General features: G+C 34.1%; 2 protein-coding genes across 2 annotated transcripts; one reads left to right on the forward strand and one right to left on the reverse strand.

The window, feature by feature from the left end:
- Window positions 1-2,808: 2,808 nt before the first annotated feature.
- Window positions 2,809-4,714, forward strand: LOC114421624 (cyclin-dependent kinase inhibitor 7-like). Its single transcript, XM_028387654.1, has 4 exons — window positions 2,809-3,476; window positions 3,672-3,727; window positions 3,996-4,166; window positions 4,319-4,714. Exons 1-4 carry the CDS (start codon window positions 3,177-3,179, stop codon window positions 4,386-4,388), a joined length of 597 nt encoding a protein of 198 aa, XP_028243455.1. The 5' UTR covers window positions 2,809-3,176; the 3' UTR covers window positions 4,389-4,714.
- Window positions 4,715-13,990: 9,276 nt separating this feature from the next.
- On the reverse strand, window positions 13,991-15,373 carry LOC114421626. Its single transcript, XM_028387669.1, has 2 exons — window positions 14,732-15,373; window positions 13,991-14,395 (listed from the first exon to the last, which is right to left on the reverse strand). The coding sequence occupies exons 1-2, from the start codon at window positions 15,293-15,295 to the stop codon at window positions 14,342-14,344; spliced, it is 618 nt and encodes a 205-aa protein (XP_028243470.1). The 5' UTR covers window positions 15,296-15,373; the 3' UTR covers window positions 13,991-14,341.
- Window positions 15,374-20,319: the final 4,946 nt, after the last annotated feature.

Below are 20,319 nucleotides of genomic sequence, written 5' to 3' on the forward strand. Positions count from 1 at the left end.
ACTAAAATAGTTTTTAATTTTTCTCACCATCAATGAAATTTTTAAGTTTAAAACTGATTTTAAACCAATTTTTAACTAAAATTGTTTTTTTTTTTAAGATTTTAAAACCAGTTTAAAATTAGCTTGAAATCGATTTCACCAAATCAAATTATTTTTTAAATTCATTCGTAAAATCCCACTTAATCGCATAGTTTAAAAATAATTCTAACTTAATTTTTCGAAATTCCAAACCATGTATACATTTCCAGCAGAGAACTGCCTGTAGAGATTTGCTCATATTACCTCTCTACCCACTGGACTAACTGCGTGACGGATTTCTAGGCTTCCTTTTTGTCAATTTCTTACTGCTTGCTATTAATTGATTCATTTATCTGGAATTTGTCATCTAATGCTCTGTAACTGATCCTTTCCTTGTATGCAAATCATGGTACTTTGTGCCTGTCTACACATGATAGAATGCATGGAATGGGGCCCTGGAACTGGAGCCATCCAAAAGATACAGCACACCACAAGGTCCAAGTTCAAGTTCAAAACAAATTAAAGAGAGGCGAAAAATTTAACAAGAAATATAAATCAAAAGAAAAGTTTTCAATAAAATAAATTAAGAATTGGAAAAAGAAAAAAGTTTGATTTGATTTTTGTGGAAAATGTGATGAGCTGATGGTAAAGGACACATTCCTTTTCATTCCCTTGGGTTTCCGGGCCTGGTTTCTAACTTTAACATCCGTTCCCCACTCACCCAACATGCACAGGTTTTCATAGGCTTTAATTTGAAACACTGCTAACAAAAATTTATTTCATGTACAAAAAAATAATTAATTATATGTACATATATTTATTAAAATGAGTAAAGAGTGAGGTGTTGTTACTTAATTTATCTATGAAAATATGCTTAAATAATCAAAGTCAATTAAAGTTAAATGTAGTGATTGAATATCTTTGACAATCAAAAGCTTGAAATCACTAAAAAGTATTTATAGGAAGAATCTTGGTACCATAAGCATAGAAACTTTGTAAAAGAAAACGTAACTTTAATAATCGAGATCATCAATTTCGCTTAAACGTTTGATGATCATATCAAAAATCATGTCAAGTCATTTTAATTATACATTTCTTGGTTCATATATTTCATTTTATATTTTAATATTTATACTTTTATCTCAATAACGTCCATAAACCGATGTCTTTTTGTTAAAAGGAAGAGAAAAAGTTGTATGTAAACTTTGGGGTGAGCATTAAAAGTAATGTAGGTATGGATGATACGATGGAAGACATGTCTTCCTGGCAATTGATCTTCGTGACCCACGTGTATATAGTAGTTGCACATTGCAACATGCGTATCTCAATCATATTTGATCCTATTCTATACATTTAATAACTATACTTACCTCACATATAAAATCATCATGGTCCTAAATTAAATGACCGTGTGTCATGTCCCCCTTGCTTTTTTCTCCTACACTTAATTTGTTCTATGTCACATCTCAAAAATTTATTGTCATCAATTGAATGCGTAGCACTAGAAAGGAAATACAAGCGGTGTATAAGAAAATAAATCCCCCTCCCTCCCAACACAAGGAAACAAAAACTTTAACCCAGCTAGAAAATAATTTGAAGTATATATATATATACACACACACGATCTCGATTTTATTAGCAAAATCTAGGTTAATTTTATGAGTTTACTCAATAGTTTGTCACATTTATTTTATCTGCAGCAAACTATTTTATCCTAGAAGAATTTATAATGACAAAAAGGACAAATACACAAAATGGTGGTTAGCTGATACAATAATAATAAAAATAACAAGACGCAGTGTATTAATCACGATGTCTAACTTCGTAAGTAGAAGCAAATAAAATGTTACTGTAAACTACAATATGTGGTTGATTTCTTAAATTAACTTTCATGTTTAATTTACTTGACAGTGTAAGAAATTAAAGTCAAATTTAATTACGTCTGAATTAAAATGTATTAATTTGAATTAGGCTGAATTAGAATTAGTACCACGCTGAATAAATGTTCTTACAACTTAATTACTGTTAAGGAAAACAGTAAATTAAGCACTTAGATGCATCATTTAAGAAATTTTTATTAATACATTAGTATGTATGGATACTTATTAATACATTAGTTTTTTTTTTATTTTTTACAGAAGGCATCTGTATATTAATAAATGTAAAAAATGGTTACATCCGGTAAAAAAAATTAAGTTTTTAACACATAAACATTAAACTCTTAATAAATATTGATTGAATCTTCTTTTTTTTCAATAAAACAATCTTTACTTTCAGTATCAATTTTGAGAGTTATTATTTTTGTTTCGGTACATAATTGTTATAGTACAGTAGTGACTAGTGACCAGTGGTTCTTCGTGACTAAGCCAAGGGGAAAAAGAAATTGAAGGATAAATTAAAATGAGGTGTGCAAGTATATCTGAATTGTTAAGGGGGAGAAACAGAAACGTCAAATCCCCGGTGTACTTGACACACAAACAGGATAATGGTGGGGAGTACTAGTATTGAATGGCATTTTCGCGTTTCATTATTGATGTGAAGGATATATCCGTAATTGGGGTTTTGAACAAAATAATTTTGCTTGAGTTGAGACCGGTTCTCCAGCAAACGGAATTCTGCAACAAAACGCAAATATATGATGATTGTTTCATCAGAACCGCATGATTTTTGTTTTGTTGCGTAGTAATGACTAATCCCAGCTCAGCCATGATTTGTCCTAACCTTAATCCCCTTGGAATTCATCATGAGGTGTCAATCCTCCATTTGGTGACGCTTCGGCGCAGGCCATATAACGGCGCCGTCAGATTTCCCGTTTCTAGATTCCCGTCACTGTTAACAGGGACTGGGCCACCACCACGATGCAAAACACACTCACACACTACCCTTGCCAGCACCACTAAGAAAAAGTAAATTACCCAATCCCAACCGTTAAACCCCCCTTTCGTCATTATCACAGTTTTCGTCTTCTCCGTACTACACGCGCGAACCAGCCTACGTTCACGCCACACCTCCCTTCCTTCCTTTCCAATCCGCCCCTAATTTCGCTCACTTTCATCAGCAAAAACCAAAACCTGAAAAAGGAAGAGTGTGTGGAAATTGGCATCGCTCGCAAGAGCAACAACTAGTAGTACCTAAAGAGACAGAGAGTGTGCACATCTATGTCATCTCAGGTCGGTGTCAGGACACGAGCCCGAGCCGCATTAGCCATGGAAGCTGCTACTGCCAGTTCAGCTCAACCCTCTTCGAAGAGAAAGAAGATCTACGACACTAACCATGTGGCAAAACTCTCCAAAACTCCGAGAACAAGTTCTTCCTCCTTCTTCATACCTGCGACGGTGACGGAGATTGTTCAGGAACGCTGCCTCAGCCCTACCTCCAGTGAAATTCCGGCTTCTTGCTGCTCCAGCAACGGATCCATTGGCCTCGATGAGGATAGGATCAAGCTCTTAGATCTGGAGGTAATCGATACTATTAAACACTCGCTTTGTTGCTACGATTTATTGCTGTGTTGTAGATTTTGTAATTGAACACTCGTTTTTAATTTGTTGCTGTCCTTGATTAATTTACCGCTTTAGTTTGTAGAGCCTTTCGCTCATTCATTTTTTCCTTCACCTAAATTAATGCACCGGATTCGACGTTCCTTTTATTTACAGGTGGAGAGCGCGCAAGTTGAAACGTCGACGTGCAATGGTGGTCAAGAAATTGAGAGGTTTTGAATGAAACTGATTTATTTAATTTAAATTTGAAATTGCTTCAAGTCACTTTTAATTTCCTGGTAGAATTCTATTTTCAAAATTTTGAATAATTCAGGTCCATTGAGTTCGAAACGCACGAGATACTCAACAGTCATAATTTCTTCCGTTCAAAACTCCAACTCAGTTTTTCTCGCGCGTGTGTGTGTATATATTCATTCGTGCCACTGCACATTCTGTCTACAATTCTGAACCATAATAATTTTTTGGTGTCGGCCGTTGCAGGAGAGAGATGAAAAGTTCCAGCGAGCTTCGAGAGAATTCACAGGAGCCGGAGCCAATGGAGATCAATTCTCACCGTGCCTTATCAAAGGCAAAAGCCATGCCTACCGAGTTGGAGCTCGAGGAATTCTTCGTTGCTGCGGAGAAGGACATTCAGAAACGATTTCAAGACAAGTAAGTTAAAATCAGTGGAATTAATTAATTTTCTTCTCTCTCTCTCTCTCTCTCCACTGTTTCTTCTTTTTCTTTTAAAATTTTTGACATCATAATTAGTATATCATATAGCTCCATCCATCATTCCTTTCAATTAAAAAATTATTTTGCAGGTACAATTATGATATTGTTAAGGACGTACCACTGGAAGGACGCTACGAGTGGGTTCAGTTGAAGCCATGAACGTGTGCGTCTCGCCACCGAAGAAGAAAAACTCCGATCAATTTGAACATGTCATTTTGGTCTATTTATATATTGTTAATTAAGTCTAGTCTAGGTCTTTGATTTCAATCTTAATTATCTTTTTAATTTTACACCAGCCAAGACTCTTTTATATTCTGGTTGCAGCTTTTTTTATATTTCGGTGTGATTATAGGTTAAGGGTAAACAGGAATTCAGCTTCGTTTGTTCTCTGTACGGAGAAGCAGCTTAAAGCTAGCTTGTGCAGAAAAATACTGTAAATTTCCCTTGGTGAAGAAGAACAAACGCTTCCATTTTACAGACTTCAACCTCTATCGTTTTTTGCTCTAAACGCTCCCCTAAAATCCGTGCCCGTTTCCTTGTTTTAACTTCGCTTTTAAGGAGAAGAGAGTACACCAAAGTCAGTGAATGTATGATTATGTCTTCTCTTTCTTTTCGTTTTTCCCCCCTTATATATTTGATATTTATTATTTGAAGGAAAAAAAAGAAAACAAACAAAAAAACGCAGGGAAGAAGATTAACCAACTTATAGCGAAAATGGAGAAGTGAAATGGGTGGGGCGTATAGCTAGTAGGAAGAGGGGGGAGGCCAGTGTTTTGTTTAGTTGTTAGGCGTGGGAGGGGGCAAGAACACGCACCATGCCGTGTAAGTTACGGGCACGTGTTTGAGAGGGTGAGAAAGCTGATCTTATTATCCATCCCCCCCACCCCCCATGTGGGAAGAGTCTTCTAATCTTGGAACAAAATCCACTCCACTTTCACAAGTACAACAAATATAGGTACCGGAGTAAAAATTCGAATATTATTATTGTTATTCTTGTTTCCACATGTACCACTAATAAAACGGAAAGTATTTGGTCTTGATCAAAATTTGAAATGCATAATTTTTTTTTTCATTAAAGAGAGACGCGCATTATTAATTAATAGCTCGGTTTTTGTTTTGTTTAATTTTAATGACTGTCATTTATGGCAAAGATGCATTTAAAAGAGATAGAAATTAAATAGAGAGGTAGGAATGGGGGGTGATGAAGATGAAGATGAAGAGTGGTATATACTTGTGTTATGGAGTTGAGGTCCAGCTCCTGCATAGCCAGATTTGGGACGTAGAGAACGAAGCTAGTGTGAGCGTGACCTTATTCGGCCGTCGTTTTGGGTTTGCAATTTTGAATTATTTTTTTGCCATGTAGCGAGGGAGGAACGTGTTGTCACGTCGTACAGCAAGCTAGGCGGCTTATTAAGGCACTGAGATAGCCCAGCAGCAGTACATGGTTGTGATTGTGAGGATTGAGATTCCCTGCACCTCGTGGATTTTGTGTTTGTGCTGCATGCTTTCCGTTATGCTATATAATCATTGCGCTGCGAATCAAAAGAGTATATATATGATTCGGATGAGATATCAGAATATATATAATTTGATATCCTTCCCCAGGAGGATCTTGATTCTTAGAAACTAACTTTTTCAATTTCGAAGGACCTTTACCTTTACCTTTACTTTTACTTTTACCCCTAGTAACATAACATGTGTGCACATGTAGATATTATGTAAGGTTTTTTTCTCCTCCCAAATAAAGAAAGGAAACACACACATTCAACTCATATTTAATTAGAAGGCATTGTAGATTAAAAGCACATGTCGAAGTTTCAGTGGGATAATATGGTATTAAATTTGGTGTTCGTCGCACTTTTTTATTTATCATTTTGTTGGGTCATAAGTTGTGTCCGTGCGTGTCTTTCAGAGCTTAATTTTTGAATAGGGAAATCATTGTTACTAACCGGGCATGGGTAAGTCAAGAAAACAAGAAACCCAATTCAAATTAATGAAAGATATAATAAGTTCCTAATTATCAAGTAGGTCCACCCCCCCCCGGATATTCTTTTATATAACACACATGTCACGACAAGTTGATGATGCAAAATGTAATTCACAGATGAAATAGTATCCTACTATTGTTTATCCACAACTCATATTTGTCCTTCAACCTGCAGACTGCAGTCCGTGTTAAACCAATAATTAACAACACAATTCGCAACCTTAGGTACGATGTACGTAAAACTGGTCAAGGTTCACATCCACAAATTAATTAGTTCATGATTTTCTTTTTGAACAATTTCATGGCTCCTAATTATTTTCTTTTGTCCCGGTGTCTTTATTGTTGCCGAGAGAAGGCACTGTATGATAATTAATAATCTTGACAACATGCCTCGTGGGTTGAAATAACATTTGGTGCCATTCGCAGATGTGGGCATAAAAACATAGGTGTCAGCAGTAGTAGGCGAGACTGAGATACTATTGATATTGATATTATTAATGAAAAGGGTGATCGGTTAATTACATTACATAGGATCCTATTATATATAGGAGACATGCCATATGGGTTAACATTATGTTTGAGTTGAATTAATGGATCGAAATACGTCCTTTTAATAAAAACCAAAGAGATATAAATACAATACATATGTTATCAGAAGGGAATAGCAGGAGGAAGTACGATCTAAAGATGCAAAGTGTGATTAAAATGGTATAACCATAGCTAAAACGAAGATTGAAGGTACAATGGGATGTGGGCACTTGAAATAGCGATAAAGAAAGGAGAGATGAGTTAGGCTTGCGGGGCCTATCATTCATTCAATTGTACGCTGATATGAAACACCAACGGTTGATAGCAAAAGGTTCTAAAATGGTGCAATGCGTGTCAGGGACTAAGTTAGGATAGAGAGAACAGGAGCAGTGTTTGTTTCGGGTTGTGGGCGGCCATAGGCTCAAACTAATAATAAGGAGAAGAAGAAGGTGATGATGATTGATGAAGAAGATAAAAAAAATAGAAGCATATATTAGTATTATTATTGTTGTGGCAGTTGAATAAATGATGACAGTGGGAGCTACAACACTAGGACAATGGTGTATTAAAGAAGGAACTGGCAGTGTACACAAACATTTGTACTACATTGGGTACGGTACTATTCTTCTTGGATCTTGTGCCCTATTCCTTCTTCACTTCACTTCTCACTTCTTTTTATGCTTCTTTGGGTCACTCCTTACCCACGTGGAACATTGACTTACCTGCAAAATATTCCTCATCACCATCAACCTTGTACATCTGTAGTCTTTTAGTTATTTTTAGCTACTCTATTTCACACACTCACTTTCCACTTAGTTTTTGTTGGTTGGGTGTTTCCATCGGAGGACTGATTGTAATATCTGCAGAAATATTTGGATTAACTGTCACTAACTAATTACCTTCCCAGGAGTATGAGGAAAATTGTGATTAGTTATTAGCTGCATTGACTAGATAGTTAATTGTTAACCACGATATGAGCCATTTAAATAGAAGTATACTAAAATTAACTTTAATTTGGTGAGGATTTATATAGATTATAACTCTCGCATTTTTTAAATTTAGAGGTTTTTAAACTAACAAGAAATGTTTGAAATTTATAATGTGCACATTTTTTTTGGTTAGTTTGAACTTCACTGAACTAGAAAAATGTTTTTTTGGTTCGATCAGTGAACCATTTTCTCAAATTTGAACCAAATTGTGCTTTAAACCAAACTGAATTATTTTTGTGCATTGTTCGCAAAAGAAAGATTTAAAGTTGGAGGATTTTTATCTCTTTATAAAAATGGTTCCTTTTTTATGCTTCAGTTTATTTAAATTCTCAAAGAGTTATATTCAATTTTTTTATATAACAGTTGAATTCGGTTCAATTTTCTTTAACACCCCTACCTTTTAGTTTAGTTTCACTCGATATTTCCTATGAAAAATATTACAAAAACTATTAGCATTCAAATGCAAGGATTCTTGTTTAACACTCTCCAAGATACGTACAAGTGTACAACATCTTTAAGGTTTTCTTCCCATTACAACATTTGAGCAATCCTTGTGGATTATCCAAGTAGTTTCAAACTTAATTTTGCTTTGATAATGGAAGATTATCATTAAAGTCTTTTATTAGCACCCAAAGAATAAAGATTTTCCTCTATAGTGGCAATAATAATTCAAAAAAGTAGTATGCATGCAAAAAAGAAAATGAGTTCAGTAAAAAAAGAGTTTGCATACGTCATCAAGACATTCACTCAATGACATTGACAAATACCCTTCTATAATAGTAACAATAATCAGCTTAATAAGTGTCAAGAGTATTAACTTTGTAAAGCAATGTTTTCTTTAAAAAATTATTATGGGAAATTTACGGACAAGTTCTTTGACATGTTGATTGAAAAAAACTTACTCCAATACCCTTAACTATCATCTTCACTTTACATATATATATATAACTCTAAATTTTGTATCAATTTTCTTATTGGACTTCTAGAGTGTTTGCAAGATTTGTCAATAAATCTAAGTTGATTTGAGAAATAAATACTTGCATGGTTATCTTCATACCTATTTGTACAACTTAAGGTATATGATTAATCTTCTCCTTTTGCATGAATTGCTCTATATTGACGTCGATATATTGTGTGGATCCCTGCCAAACAAAATTTTATTTTTTTGGAGTTACTCTTTTCATGTTTTCCCATAGCATTCTAGTTTAATTGGTTACACACACGATTCCTCTGCTTCTCTGGGTCCTATTATCATTCTTTGAGACTTATTTGTGTGCTTCTCATTAAATTATCCTTTGAAGAATAGTTAGATAATGTAGTTATGGGCGGGGTTAATTTTTAGACATTTCTTATGCTTCATTTGGTCGTTTTATTCCTTATTAAGAATATTAAATTTGTTTGCTTTGCTTAATTTGTTTGTTTCCATTTTTCACGAAGATATCAATGATACCTTTTGGCCTATTTTTACGTTATACTACAAGCCAATCACATTATATTTTCAATCTTTGAAATCATCAAAATATGATTGTTTGCCAAAAAAACAAAAAAAAAAATGTTTGTTTGCTTTCCTTGTAGTATAACTTATGCACCATTCTCCACATTTTCGTGTTCTTCATGAAGTTTGACTTTATTGAACATTCACAAAACAATAACAACCACACTTAAAGCAAATAACATGGATACATACGTAATTCACCTTGTATTAGTGACCATTCAACTAACTTTTCTCTTAGAACATGATGATCCAAGTCTACCTCATCAAAAACCAAGCAACAAATTTCTCCTTCAACACCTTTAGAGAATAAGTATCAACATTGAAAGGTTTTTAAATTGTGGAACCAATAGCCAAAAACCCTAATCTTAGTGGATAATTTTAATTCAAATCAGTGTTAAATTCGATCTCCTCAGTAGAACGACAAACATAATTTTGAGACCAAATGTGTTTTCTGTCACCAATCAGAAGAAAATGTTCCGCACTTGTTCTTTAGCTGTAGCTACTCCTCAAGAAACTGGGCAAAATGCTATGAGTGGCTAGGGGTACAATAGGCTATTCCAAAACATGTCGAAGCACACTTCTGGCAGCATGGAGGCTTAGTGCAAGGGAAGAAACAAAAGGGGATGTGATGGGCCACTTGGTTTGCCATTATATGGTCCATTTGGCTACTTAGAAATGATATCATATTCAACAATGCACAATTTGACATCGAGAAGGTGGCGGACTTAATTAAAATAAGATTTTGGCAGTGTTGTAGAACAAGAATGGAATTGTCACCAACTTCATTTTATGATTGGTCCTTGTTGCTAAATGTGATTATGAAATTGGTTTAGATCAAGTACTGATAGGATGCTAGATACTGGCTTTATAAACCAGTGGGATTGGTGTGACAAGCACCATAAATGAAACAGCTTATACAAATGTCACTTATTCTCTCATGGGCTGAGGTTTGATGGAAGCTAGGCAATGGTTATACTATTTTTGTCAGCTAATTATAGTCCTTGTAACAGATAACTGGATCACTCCATTATGTCAGGTGGCTTTTTGGCTTTCTTTCTTGTTCTTTTCCTTGTATTTGGGGTGGGCACCCCTTGTGCCATCTTAACATATGAGGTTATATTTGGCTGATAAAAAAAATTGAGACCAAATATTGTTATTGCAAGGTAGTGATCATGAATTAACCAAGGACAACCTCATTTTTATCTAAAACCAAGTTAAAGTGTTAAACTTTATAACATTTAAAGAAACCAATAGCAACAAGACCCATAATTTGAGAACCTATTATAAGCTTCCATGCTCTCTTAAGTCTATCCTTTATAGCATGAACGCCTATTTATCTTCTTTTTTAGTTTGACAACCAAAACATCAAACCAATGCATGTACAAACTCATGAAACATTTTGTCATCCACAAACACTTTTACCATAAGTTTGTTAACTTATTGATATTTTACTTGAATCAAAATTGATATAAGATGATTTGATATTGCTCTTGCTAGTAGAGTCTGTTTGAATTGAAGTACATTATGGTTGGAGGATATTGTTGAGTCTTATAGTTTTGGATTTTTTTCTAGCTCCACCCCTATGTGATATATTTATGGAGGAATAAATTTTGGTCTCTTCGCTAATAACAAACAAACAATACCATTTATCATTCAAATGAATTTACATTGATGTTATATTTTTTTATATAAATAAAATAATTCATTTATAATATAATTGCTTGAATTGAGTACAAGTTGCGTGCAACTCAAGAATCTAGTACACTGGTAACACACTTTAAAAAATAATAGGTAGTTACATACCACTTTTTAATGAAAAAACAAAACAAAATCCACTTTAAAAGAGCCCATGAACCCCTGACATTAAATCACCTCCATGTAGCATTATATTCCTGTTTAGAATGTTAGTTTAAATAAACATCATATGTACTAAATTAATGAATTTCAATGGAATCTTTGAACTATAAATCTAAAAAATGTAATTATACTGTTTATAAATTTTAATAAAAACAGGGAATAAAATAAAATGTACTTTTTCTTAAACTAGTGGGCCAATTTTTCTTGGTCCATTATCAATAAGCCTTATTCTCCACTGGACCAAAAACATAGAGCCCTATTCTCCCGTTATAGTAGAAACCCCGACAGTAATTTTAGCAAAGTTTGCTAATAAATCGTAATGGGCTTATGCTCAAGTAGCCGCCCAAACTTTGCCAGTTAGCCCATATTTTTGTTTCGATGTCTAGCCCCATATTCCACAAGGAGCTGCTATTGGCCCCAACCTCCCCGCGGAAAAGTTTATTTTACCTCTCCTTCTTCCTCTTCTCCCATCTTCTCACCTTCTCCTTGCGCCACCTTCCTATCCCATCTCTTCCATGCCGCACATTGTCACCTGTCCCCACCATCACTATCATGCATCATTGCGTAGAGCTCTTGCCCCTCCACCTTCAAGGCTCGACATGCACAACTCCTCTCCATCATTATTGTGCCATTGCATGCATCCACCATTGCGAACTCCTTTTCCATAACAAAATTACATTTCCGCATGGATATTTGGGCACACAAAATCATTTTTTTGTTGGATTAAGTGGGGCGAAAAAAATATATACAACAAAAATGCGATGCCTTGAAAAATACACAATATAATTATGTTTTCGTTGTGATTTTTTTTTGCACCCCCACTAATATAGCAAAAATACGATTCTACAATACAATGTGGGAAAGGGTATTTTTGGAAATTGAAAATATTGGTGGGGCAAATAGCAATGAGGTTGGGTCCAAAAGCAATTCCCAAGCTAGTAGCCCCATGTAACCTTTTTTTGCCGTGATATGGTTTGTTATTGGGATGTTGCTTCCCTGTACTCCCACTATTACTTCTGTTCCATTACTGAAAAGTCCATTCTTAAATGCAATATTTTATATTAGACTTTTTGGAATATAATTGGATACAATAGTGAGAGTGCAGCAAGTTTTATCTTTGTTACGGAAGGGATAGCCCAATGGGAGCTGTGCGCCAGATATAAAATCTCGAGAGCTTTTCCTTTTTCTTTATATAAATTTGTCAAAAACAAAAAAGAGTTAATGATAAGCTGACATTTGGTGGAGGCAATTATGAATGAGAGGAGAAGAAAAAACTGGTGGAGATGGTAAACTTTTGGTGGAGGCAATTAGCTGCAATACCATCACTGGAGCACAAACATAAATTGCATTTTACGCTTATGCTTTGGACATATATTTTATGTAAATTGCCTCTTTTTTATTTGAATGAAAAGGTAAAGCTCAAAACCAAACACTAAATACAAAAAGCATGTGATATATGGGTCTGCACAGTGAGACTATGTTTTTCCAGAGCATCTATAACTTAATTAGCTTCCTTCGGGACATATATCCACATAACGTCACCACCTCCTCTATGGATTTCAAATCATTTTTTAGAATCAATGTTATTGTCATTCAAGCATATGTTTGGATTATTGTTAGGTAGTACTTACATTTTTACCTCAAATTCACGTCAAATTGGAAAAAAAAAAAAAAATAGACGCCGTAGTGTTGACTGTTTCTATGTTATGCATGTCTCTTGCAGTCAAACGGACCAAATGCTAGAAATTATCTAAACACACAATAAAGTCTTGCACCAATAATTTTTTTTATATCTTTATGTGCCAAATTCTGGAGAATGAAAAGCAAATGTGCGAACAAAAAGAATTATTCCGAAGTGATTAAAAAGGGGAGGGGGAAAACACTCTTATGTGCGAGAAATATGCAAGAGTAAATTAAACAGACAGTTTTCTCTTTCTTTCTTTTTTCTTCCATGTATCACTTAATTAAGCATGCTATAAATAATTAAACACATAGCAAACTACATTCAAACTAAGTTTGAATCACCCATATCTTGTCACTTAAGTAATGACATTATTATCAATAGGGAATCACCATGAAGAGCAAGAAATGAGAGAACCATAAAATTAATAAAATTTGGTGATCAACTAATGTCTTAGTAAAAATTTGCTGTCATAATAAAATTCGTCACAGTTGATTAGTGTTAATTTATAGATGGAGCTGTTTTTATTCTCCAAAAGTATGTATTTTTAAAAACGTGCAGTTTTTCCCCTATGCCGATAGGTAAATATAAAGTGGAAAGTGTGCCATATCAAACCAAACAAGAAAAGAAAAGAAAAAAGCAATATGAAACACAAAGGCAATAATGACTTTGAACCTGAGAATTGTAGTCTCAGTAATCATATTGGAGTTATATTGTTCTTGTTCTTAATACTTTTCTACACATTTTTTTATAATACTATTTTCTTAACTCTCCTTTCCATTTTTTTTTACCGGATCTCTCTATCCCGTTATTCATCTTATCATACACTTTTGTTCTCTCTCTTTTTGCCTTCAATCCCTCTCCGCTTTTGTATAAAATGAACTACAAATTTATTACAGCACAGAGGTAGCATTTCTCATTATATTGTGGCTATAACTGGCTGCTCACATTTGATTCAAGCATTCAAGATAAGAGACGTTGTTATTTATCAGCGAAGTTAATCCCACATATTTAACGAGAGAAAACATCGAACAAATACATAGGCTGTAAAAACAAAAAATGATCTAATAATAATAATAAAACAGAACATGCCACCACCTTCTAGCTACTACTAACACACCACGCAATGATAAAATTATACAAAAGTTCTTTCGTAATGATAAAACATTATTTTCTTTCAAGAAAAAGACAAGTGGTTAGGGAAATCCATTAATGTTGATAGTGGAGCCTAGCAAAATCGATAAATATTTTTCTTTTGACGACAAGAGTCAAACACGGAAATGCAAGAAAGCAAATAATTTGTACAACATATAGCCAAATCCTACATTCTACGGAATCAAGAGAAATTAGAACTTAGAAGAGAGAAGATAAGAAGAATCGACATTGACAAGCAAATTCCTAACACAAATTAACTTAACTCATCCCACCCCAATGAAGAAGAGAAAAACAAAAAAGAGCATGACCTTTTTTCCCCTCCACCTTGTCATCGGCAAGGCAAGAAAAACAAAAAGAAAGAAAGGAGAAAAAAAAGAGTCCATTCCTCTACAAATACTCAACACTACCACCAACCATAGCTTATATGCCAATCTCCAAATCTCTGCAACTTGAGCCTCCTTCATTCAACACCTCCTGGAATATTACACCAAAAAAGCAAAAAGAGCTCATTATCAGACATGCACCCAGCTAGTGATCAGATCAAAGAAAAACCACAACAACAACAAAGCCTTGTTCCACAAGTGAAGGTCCACTATATGAATCATACTTTAAAAACTAAATCTCTAGAGATAGAAAATCCAAATAAATAAAATTGAAAAAAGGAGATATAAGATTGGTATAATGGTTTGAAAAAGGTGAAGAAGGAGAGATCCCGAGTTCAAATCTTCCAATTGTCATTTTTAATAAAACTAACAAAATAATATTTTCCCCATAAAAAGAAATGAAACCAAAGAAAGATAAATTTATAACCTGAGAAGAAGTGATACTAGTTGGAGGTGAATCATTGACCAATGCAGACCTTGTTGCATCTGAAGAACCACCTTCAGTACTTTTGTGAGGCTTCTTAGAGCCAATGTGGGTCTTTCTAAGACCCAAAAGTCCCTTCCACCTCGTTGAGGAGGGCTTGGGAGGCCTGAGAGAAAAATCATGATCATGATCATCGTCATTTATAAGGAGCTCTTCCTTGAGAGTGGTGGTGGTGGTGGTGGTGGCCCTCTGCTGCTGCATCATCATCATGTGGTTGTTTTTGTTGTTGTTGTTGCAATTGTCCTTGTTATACGTGGACATCAACCTGCCCTTGAAGAAAAGTTCATCAGCACTCATCATGGAGTAGTTTGCCACTGAAAACTCGAAATCTGAAGATACTGGCGCGTCTGATCTGGATGAGCCTCTTTGTTCTTGCTTCATGGCTTGTTTCACATCCACGAAATCATTTGAGAAAGAGATTCTTGGGCTCATTGGAGGAGCGCATTGATGATGATGTTGATGATCACCCTTGTTGTGCTCTGAGTTGTACATTTCTAAGCATGCCATCAGATTTCATAACACCACATCTAAAATAAAAAGAAAACAAAATGGATGCATGAGAGAGGTAGAAACAAATTCCACTTGGGACCCCTCACACTGACCCCACTCACAGCAGATGTTTGTATTTATATAAGAAAATGTTTGAAAGATATTTAATGTACTATTCAGAAGAATAAAATAAAATTTATGATAGCATAAAACTATTTAAAATAAAATGATAATTTGTATATCATTGTCATTGCTCATTTATATATATCAATGAAGGATCGTCCTTTGGATTTTTCTTCCCATCTTTGCAAATAAATAAATACTAATATTTACATGCATGGCATGCTGTGACATGATGTTTTGTCATGACATGTTAATTTGGCATTCAATGACGGTCAATCTTCAAGATTTGTACTGTCTCCAGTTTACACTGCTCTCCTCTCCTTGGGCACATGTGAATTGTGAACACCGTGGAACTGCTAGCAGCAAATTAAATATCTTTAACTTTTTTATTTATTCTCTTTCTTACCTATTAGCCCATGGCTATTGGCCAGCATAGTAACTGATGCAAAAGCTCTTCTTTTGAGGCCAATCTCTTGTGTTTCCTGTTGTAATGTAAACAAAGTTTTGGGAAGATTCGAAGAACTTGCACTTTTAACCTTCTCATCTCAACATCCAATGCATTAATAGTAATAACAAAACATATACTTCTTCCGTATATATTTATAAGATATAATTGACCAAATTATTAATCAATTTAAATATTATTATTAAATTTATCCTTAGCAGAAACTTATTTATGTTCTCTAATCTTCATGAGAGAAAGTGATAATTTATAGTAATATTTAATTATAAATTAACATAAATAAAGATATTTTTAGTAAAGAATAATTAATACACATTAAAAATAAAATAAACCTTATAACAAAAGACAAAAAAAATTATTCGACTTGTTGATCATAGGTTCGAATCCGGAAACAGCCTTTGCATATGCAAGGGTAAGGCTGCATACAACATCCCTCCCTCATACCTTCTTATAGCGAAGAGCCTCTGGACAATGGGGTACGAAATTTTTTTTTTTTTTATCATAACGAAGAAATGTCTTATAAATAAAGGGCCAGGGAGTACCATGGTGCATTATCCAACCATCAATAATAAACAAAAAAAGTTTTGCTTTTGCATGTTTTTTTGTTTTCTTGAGGTGATGACAGAAGCAAGCAAAGGGTGTTAGAATTATTACTAGAGAGGTTATGGTCCTTATGGAGAAGGACGTTGATAACAGATACCATTTGTGGTACAGAAAACAACAGAAGTGAGTAGTGACATTTAAATAAACTGGTTGGAATATTAATTTTTGAATTAATAAAAGTTTGAAGGCTCCCACCAAAGTGGCACAGTGGCAGAGTTACAGCTTACAGAGAGGACCGGAATGCATGCATAGCACAGCACAGCACAGCTCTGATAAATTGACCGAACTTTGACTCCAAATTGCACAAGCCATGAATATGGAATGAGCTGGCGACACCGACGGATCAAAGTGATCACGTGACCGCGGATTGTCTTTCAATTAGATAATAATGAATTTCAATTTAAAGACAAAAACTTATTAATTCAAATTAAAATTTTATATATCAGTACATTTACCATTGCCCCTTAATTTACACACAAACACCACCTCCCCATAGACGTGGTTGAGTGTTAGTAAGTGCATCTAAACACTCACAATATATATTGGCTCACAAAAATGGCAATAGTTGGATTCAATTGACTCATTTTTTCCCAATATAATAAGTAGAGTTGACTCACTTTAACACCTTCAAATTTAATTATTGTGATCCATAGCCCACAAGGGGGTGGTTTAAGTTCAAGGTGTATATATATATTTCATGCCAAGTTTTAATTAATTAACTTAGTAATGTCATATTCAAATCTTGTATCTATCACTTTCTTTTCTTGTAAATGTTCATAATGGGTTGCTTGAATAGTTGCATTGATTGGCTATGATGAGGCATTTGAATTTGCTCCGCCGGCCCTCTTCATAGTTGGACAACTCTGGTCTTCACCAATCACCAATTCATATAATTATTTGAATCTTTTTATGATGATTCCTGGTAGCTAGGCACCAAATGGTTTTGCATCCCAATTGCAACTTCCGTTTTACCAATCATAGGGGAGGAAACAGACACAGCTAGCGTCCATAAATCAACAAATATATTATTATTATTTGTTTTGCAAAGCTGAGAGAGAGAGAGAGGAAAAAAAAAGGGAGAGGGGTCATGGTCTTGAACTCTTGGACCAGTGTTTAGAAGTGGAATTACTCAGTCTTCGGGACCAGGAAAGCCTGCTGGTAACATGCAGGAAAGGACACTAAGGTATAAAAAAAAAAAAAATTAACTTGCAGTAAAGAACATAGTTGTCACTCACGTGGTTCAACCCTTTTCAAGTGATTGTCCTAATGGGGTTATGACATGTGGCTGATTCCCACAAATGAAAGCATTCGAACATGGACCACTCAAACACAATCGGCAATTTCTTGGAGAGTAATTAAAAGGCTGTTGAATTTAACCTGATCCCGGTTTTGGTCTCCCATCTTGTTAGCTACTACTTGCTTCTTATTGGCTCTAAACCTAAGTTAATTTCACATGAGCTCTTAGTATTTAATGTCTATGGTCCTTTCCCTATGTAAGATCAGAACAAACAAATACGAATTGAACTAGCTACCTGGTTCTCTAATGTTTATCGTTTGGCTACCCGTGTCAATTTAACGTAATTTTAGAAAGGTAGAACACAATTTTTTGAACATTTAGCATTAACTAATCTTCCAACTCATTATAAACTAAGGTTTTCAATAGAATATTTTTATTGAATATTAGGAAGATTATTTCATCTCAAAACTCATTCGTACGTACCACGTCTCTTTTTTAATGTGTTTAAGAGATGGGTTATTAACTCCCACCCTTGTGGTGCAATAGTTTACCAATTACTGGGGTACGGAAATGCACATCCGTAGTGAAACTAATTCCGTTTAATGGAAATCAAATCAATTTAAATTTAATGCAAATTAATTGACCTTGAGGTTGTAAATTGTGATATATAGAGTATGTTTGAATACGCGGTGAAACCATGTTGAAAGGCCAAAATAAAAAACAACTGAGTTGTTTCAAAGCTACCGTGGTTTTAACCACGATTATGATCCGCACCGTCAACTGAAACACGCACATATACTGTTTCATTATTTCATATACGCATAATTGAAATTCAATACTGTTGAGAATTGTTGGAGGTAAGATATATATAAAACAAATGTGTGAAGAAGAGTAATGATCCTTCTGAGAAGTTCTTTTGGAGACAGAGATGGACCTACATTTTAAATAACACCTTCCAAAAGTCCTCATGCTGCGAAGAGCCTTTCTTTCAGCCAGTACTTGCACTGTGATATAAGTTAAATAAAATAGCCCAAGTCACGCTTGCTGAATCTGGTCATTGATTATTGTGACTTTTTTTCACTTGGTTCGGTTGGGGTAACTCATCTCAAAATTTCACATGGTGGAAATTCACTAATTAGGCTATAAGTTGATAATGCTATTGTCGAATTTACAGAGAAAGACAATAACCACATTATCGATCCACTAATTTATATTTTTTTACTAAGTTGGCAATAATATGTTCGACCTATATGTATATAATTTTTATTTTTTTTTTAGAAAACTTGACAATAATATTGTCAATCTACCTCTATTTTTTTTTATTCTTTTGAATGTTAGAAGTAGCCAATTAATGTTATTGAATTTAATAATTTTTTTAAAAAATAGAAGTGGACATGACATTATAAACTTTGCTATATTTTTCTAAAGAAATTTGGAAGTGCACGAATTCACTCTATTGCGCACACGGTTGGGTTTTGTAGATGACACCATTTTCTTCATGAATGTTTGGAAATGTGTGGCAAAATGATGTGAGTTTCTTTTACAAACTATTTATGTCAAGAGGTTTGTTTTCAAAGAATTTTCGTGGAGGGTTTATTATTTTAGGATTCTGCCATCATCACCACTGGCGAGACACCTCAAAGGGTTACACCATCACTATGCATGTGGGTTACGCCAACAACATTGGCGAGAAATACCCATGCATGCATCCACCCTATGCACCCCACCCCATGCACACATGGCCACCACCAACATGCACGCCATAGCATGGGTTACGCCAATATGGTTGGCAGAATACCCATGCATGTGCTTAGCCAGTCCCTCTGGCGGAACATTCATGATCCATGTGCTCCCGCCAATCCCTCTGACGAAATATCCCTTATATATATATATATGAGAAAGTTAGAGAGGAAAACGCAAACAGTTTTGTGTGTTTCTATATCTGGGTTAGGTAAAAAAATTTCTTGAGATTGCTCTACCTTTTTTCAACTTTTGTTATTTTTATGTATGTTTTGTGCTATTTTTATTTTTAAATTTCTCACATTTTGTCATTTTAATATACATGCTATCTTTATTTGTAAATTTCTAAGACCATTTATAATTTTTTTAGAATTAAGATTTAATATTAAGTATTTTTTAGATTTAGATTATTTAATTTTTAAGGGATTAAAATTGATACCAGTTAATGTTTTGTTAATTTTCGGTATGTCTCACATTTTAAAATTTGTTGTATATGTTAGTTTTAAATCCTCATATGATTTACAAATTATTTTTTAGAATTAAGTTTTCTATGGTAGTATTTTGTAGATTTAGAATATTTAATTTTTAAGTTATTAAAATTGCTCCGAGATGAAGTTTTATTATTTTTGGATATGTCTGTTATTTTAATATTGGTGGTATCTTTCATTTTAAAATGATGACATCATTTATAATTTTTTTTAGAATGAACTTTTAATCTCTAGTATTTATTAGATTTAGATTATTTAATTGAAGATTTGTTATTTTTTGGTATGTCTCCCATTTTAATATAGGTGGTAATTTTTTTTTTAAATCCTCACATCATTTATATATTTTTTTTAGGATTAACTTATAATCTGTAGTGTGTTATTTTTTAGA

The sequence above is a fragment of the Glycine soja genome, chromosome 1, assembly GCF_004193775.1.
Source record: "Glycine soja cultivar W05 chromosome 1, ASM419377v2, whole genome shotgun sequence".
Lineage (NCBI taxonomy): Eukaryota > Viridiplantae > Streptophyta > Magnoliopsida > Fabales > Fabaceae > Glycine > Glycine soja.

What these genes read in the sequence shown, in the direction of transcription:
- LOC114421624 (XM_028387654.1), top strand. Translation starts at nt 3,177, where the DNA reads ATGTCATCTCAGGTCGGTGTCAGGACACGAGCCCGAGCCGCATTAGCC. An exon ending in TCAAGCTCTTAGATCTGGAG is followed by an intron (nt 3,477 to 3,671) that starts GTAATCGATACT and finishes TTTTATTTACAG; the next exon opens with GTGGAGAGCGCGCAAGTTGA. An exon ending in GGTGGTCAAGAAATTGAGAG is followed by an intron (nt 3,728 to 3,995) that starts GTTTTGAATGAA and finishes CGGCCGTTGCAG; the next exon opens with GAGAGAGATGAAAAGTTCCA.
- LOC114421626 (XM_028387669.1), bottom strand. Translation starts at nt 15,295, where the DNA reads ATGGCATGCTTAGAAATGTACAACTCAGAGCACAACAAGGGTGATCAT. An exon ending in CTAGTATCACTTCTTCTCAG is followed by an intron (nt 14,396 to 14,731) that starts GTTATAAATTTA and finishes GTAATATTCCAG; the next exon opens with GAGGTGTTGAATGAAGGAGG.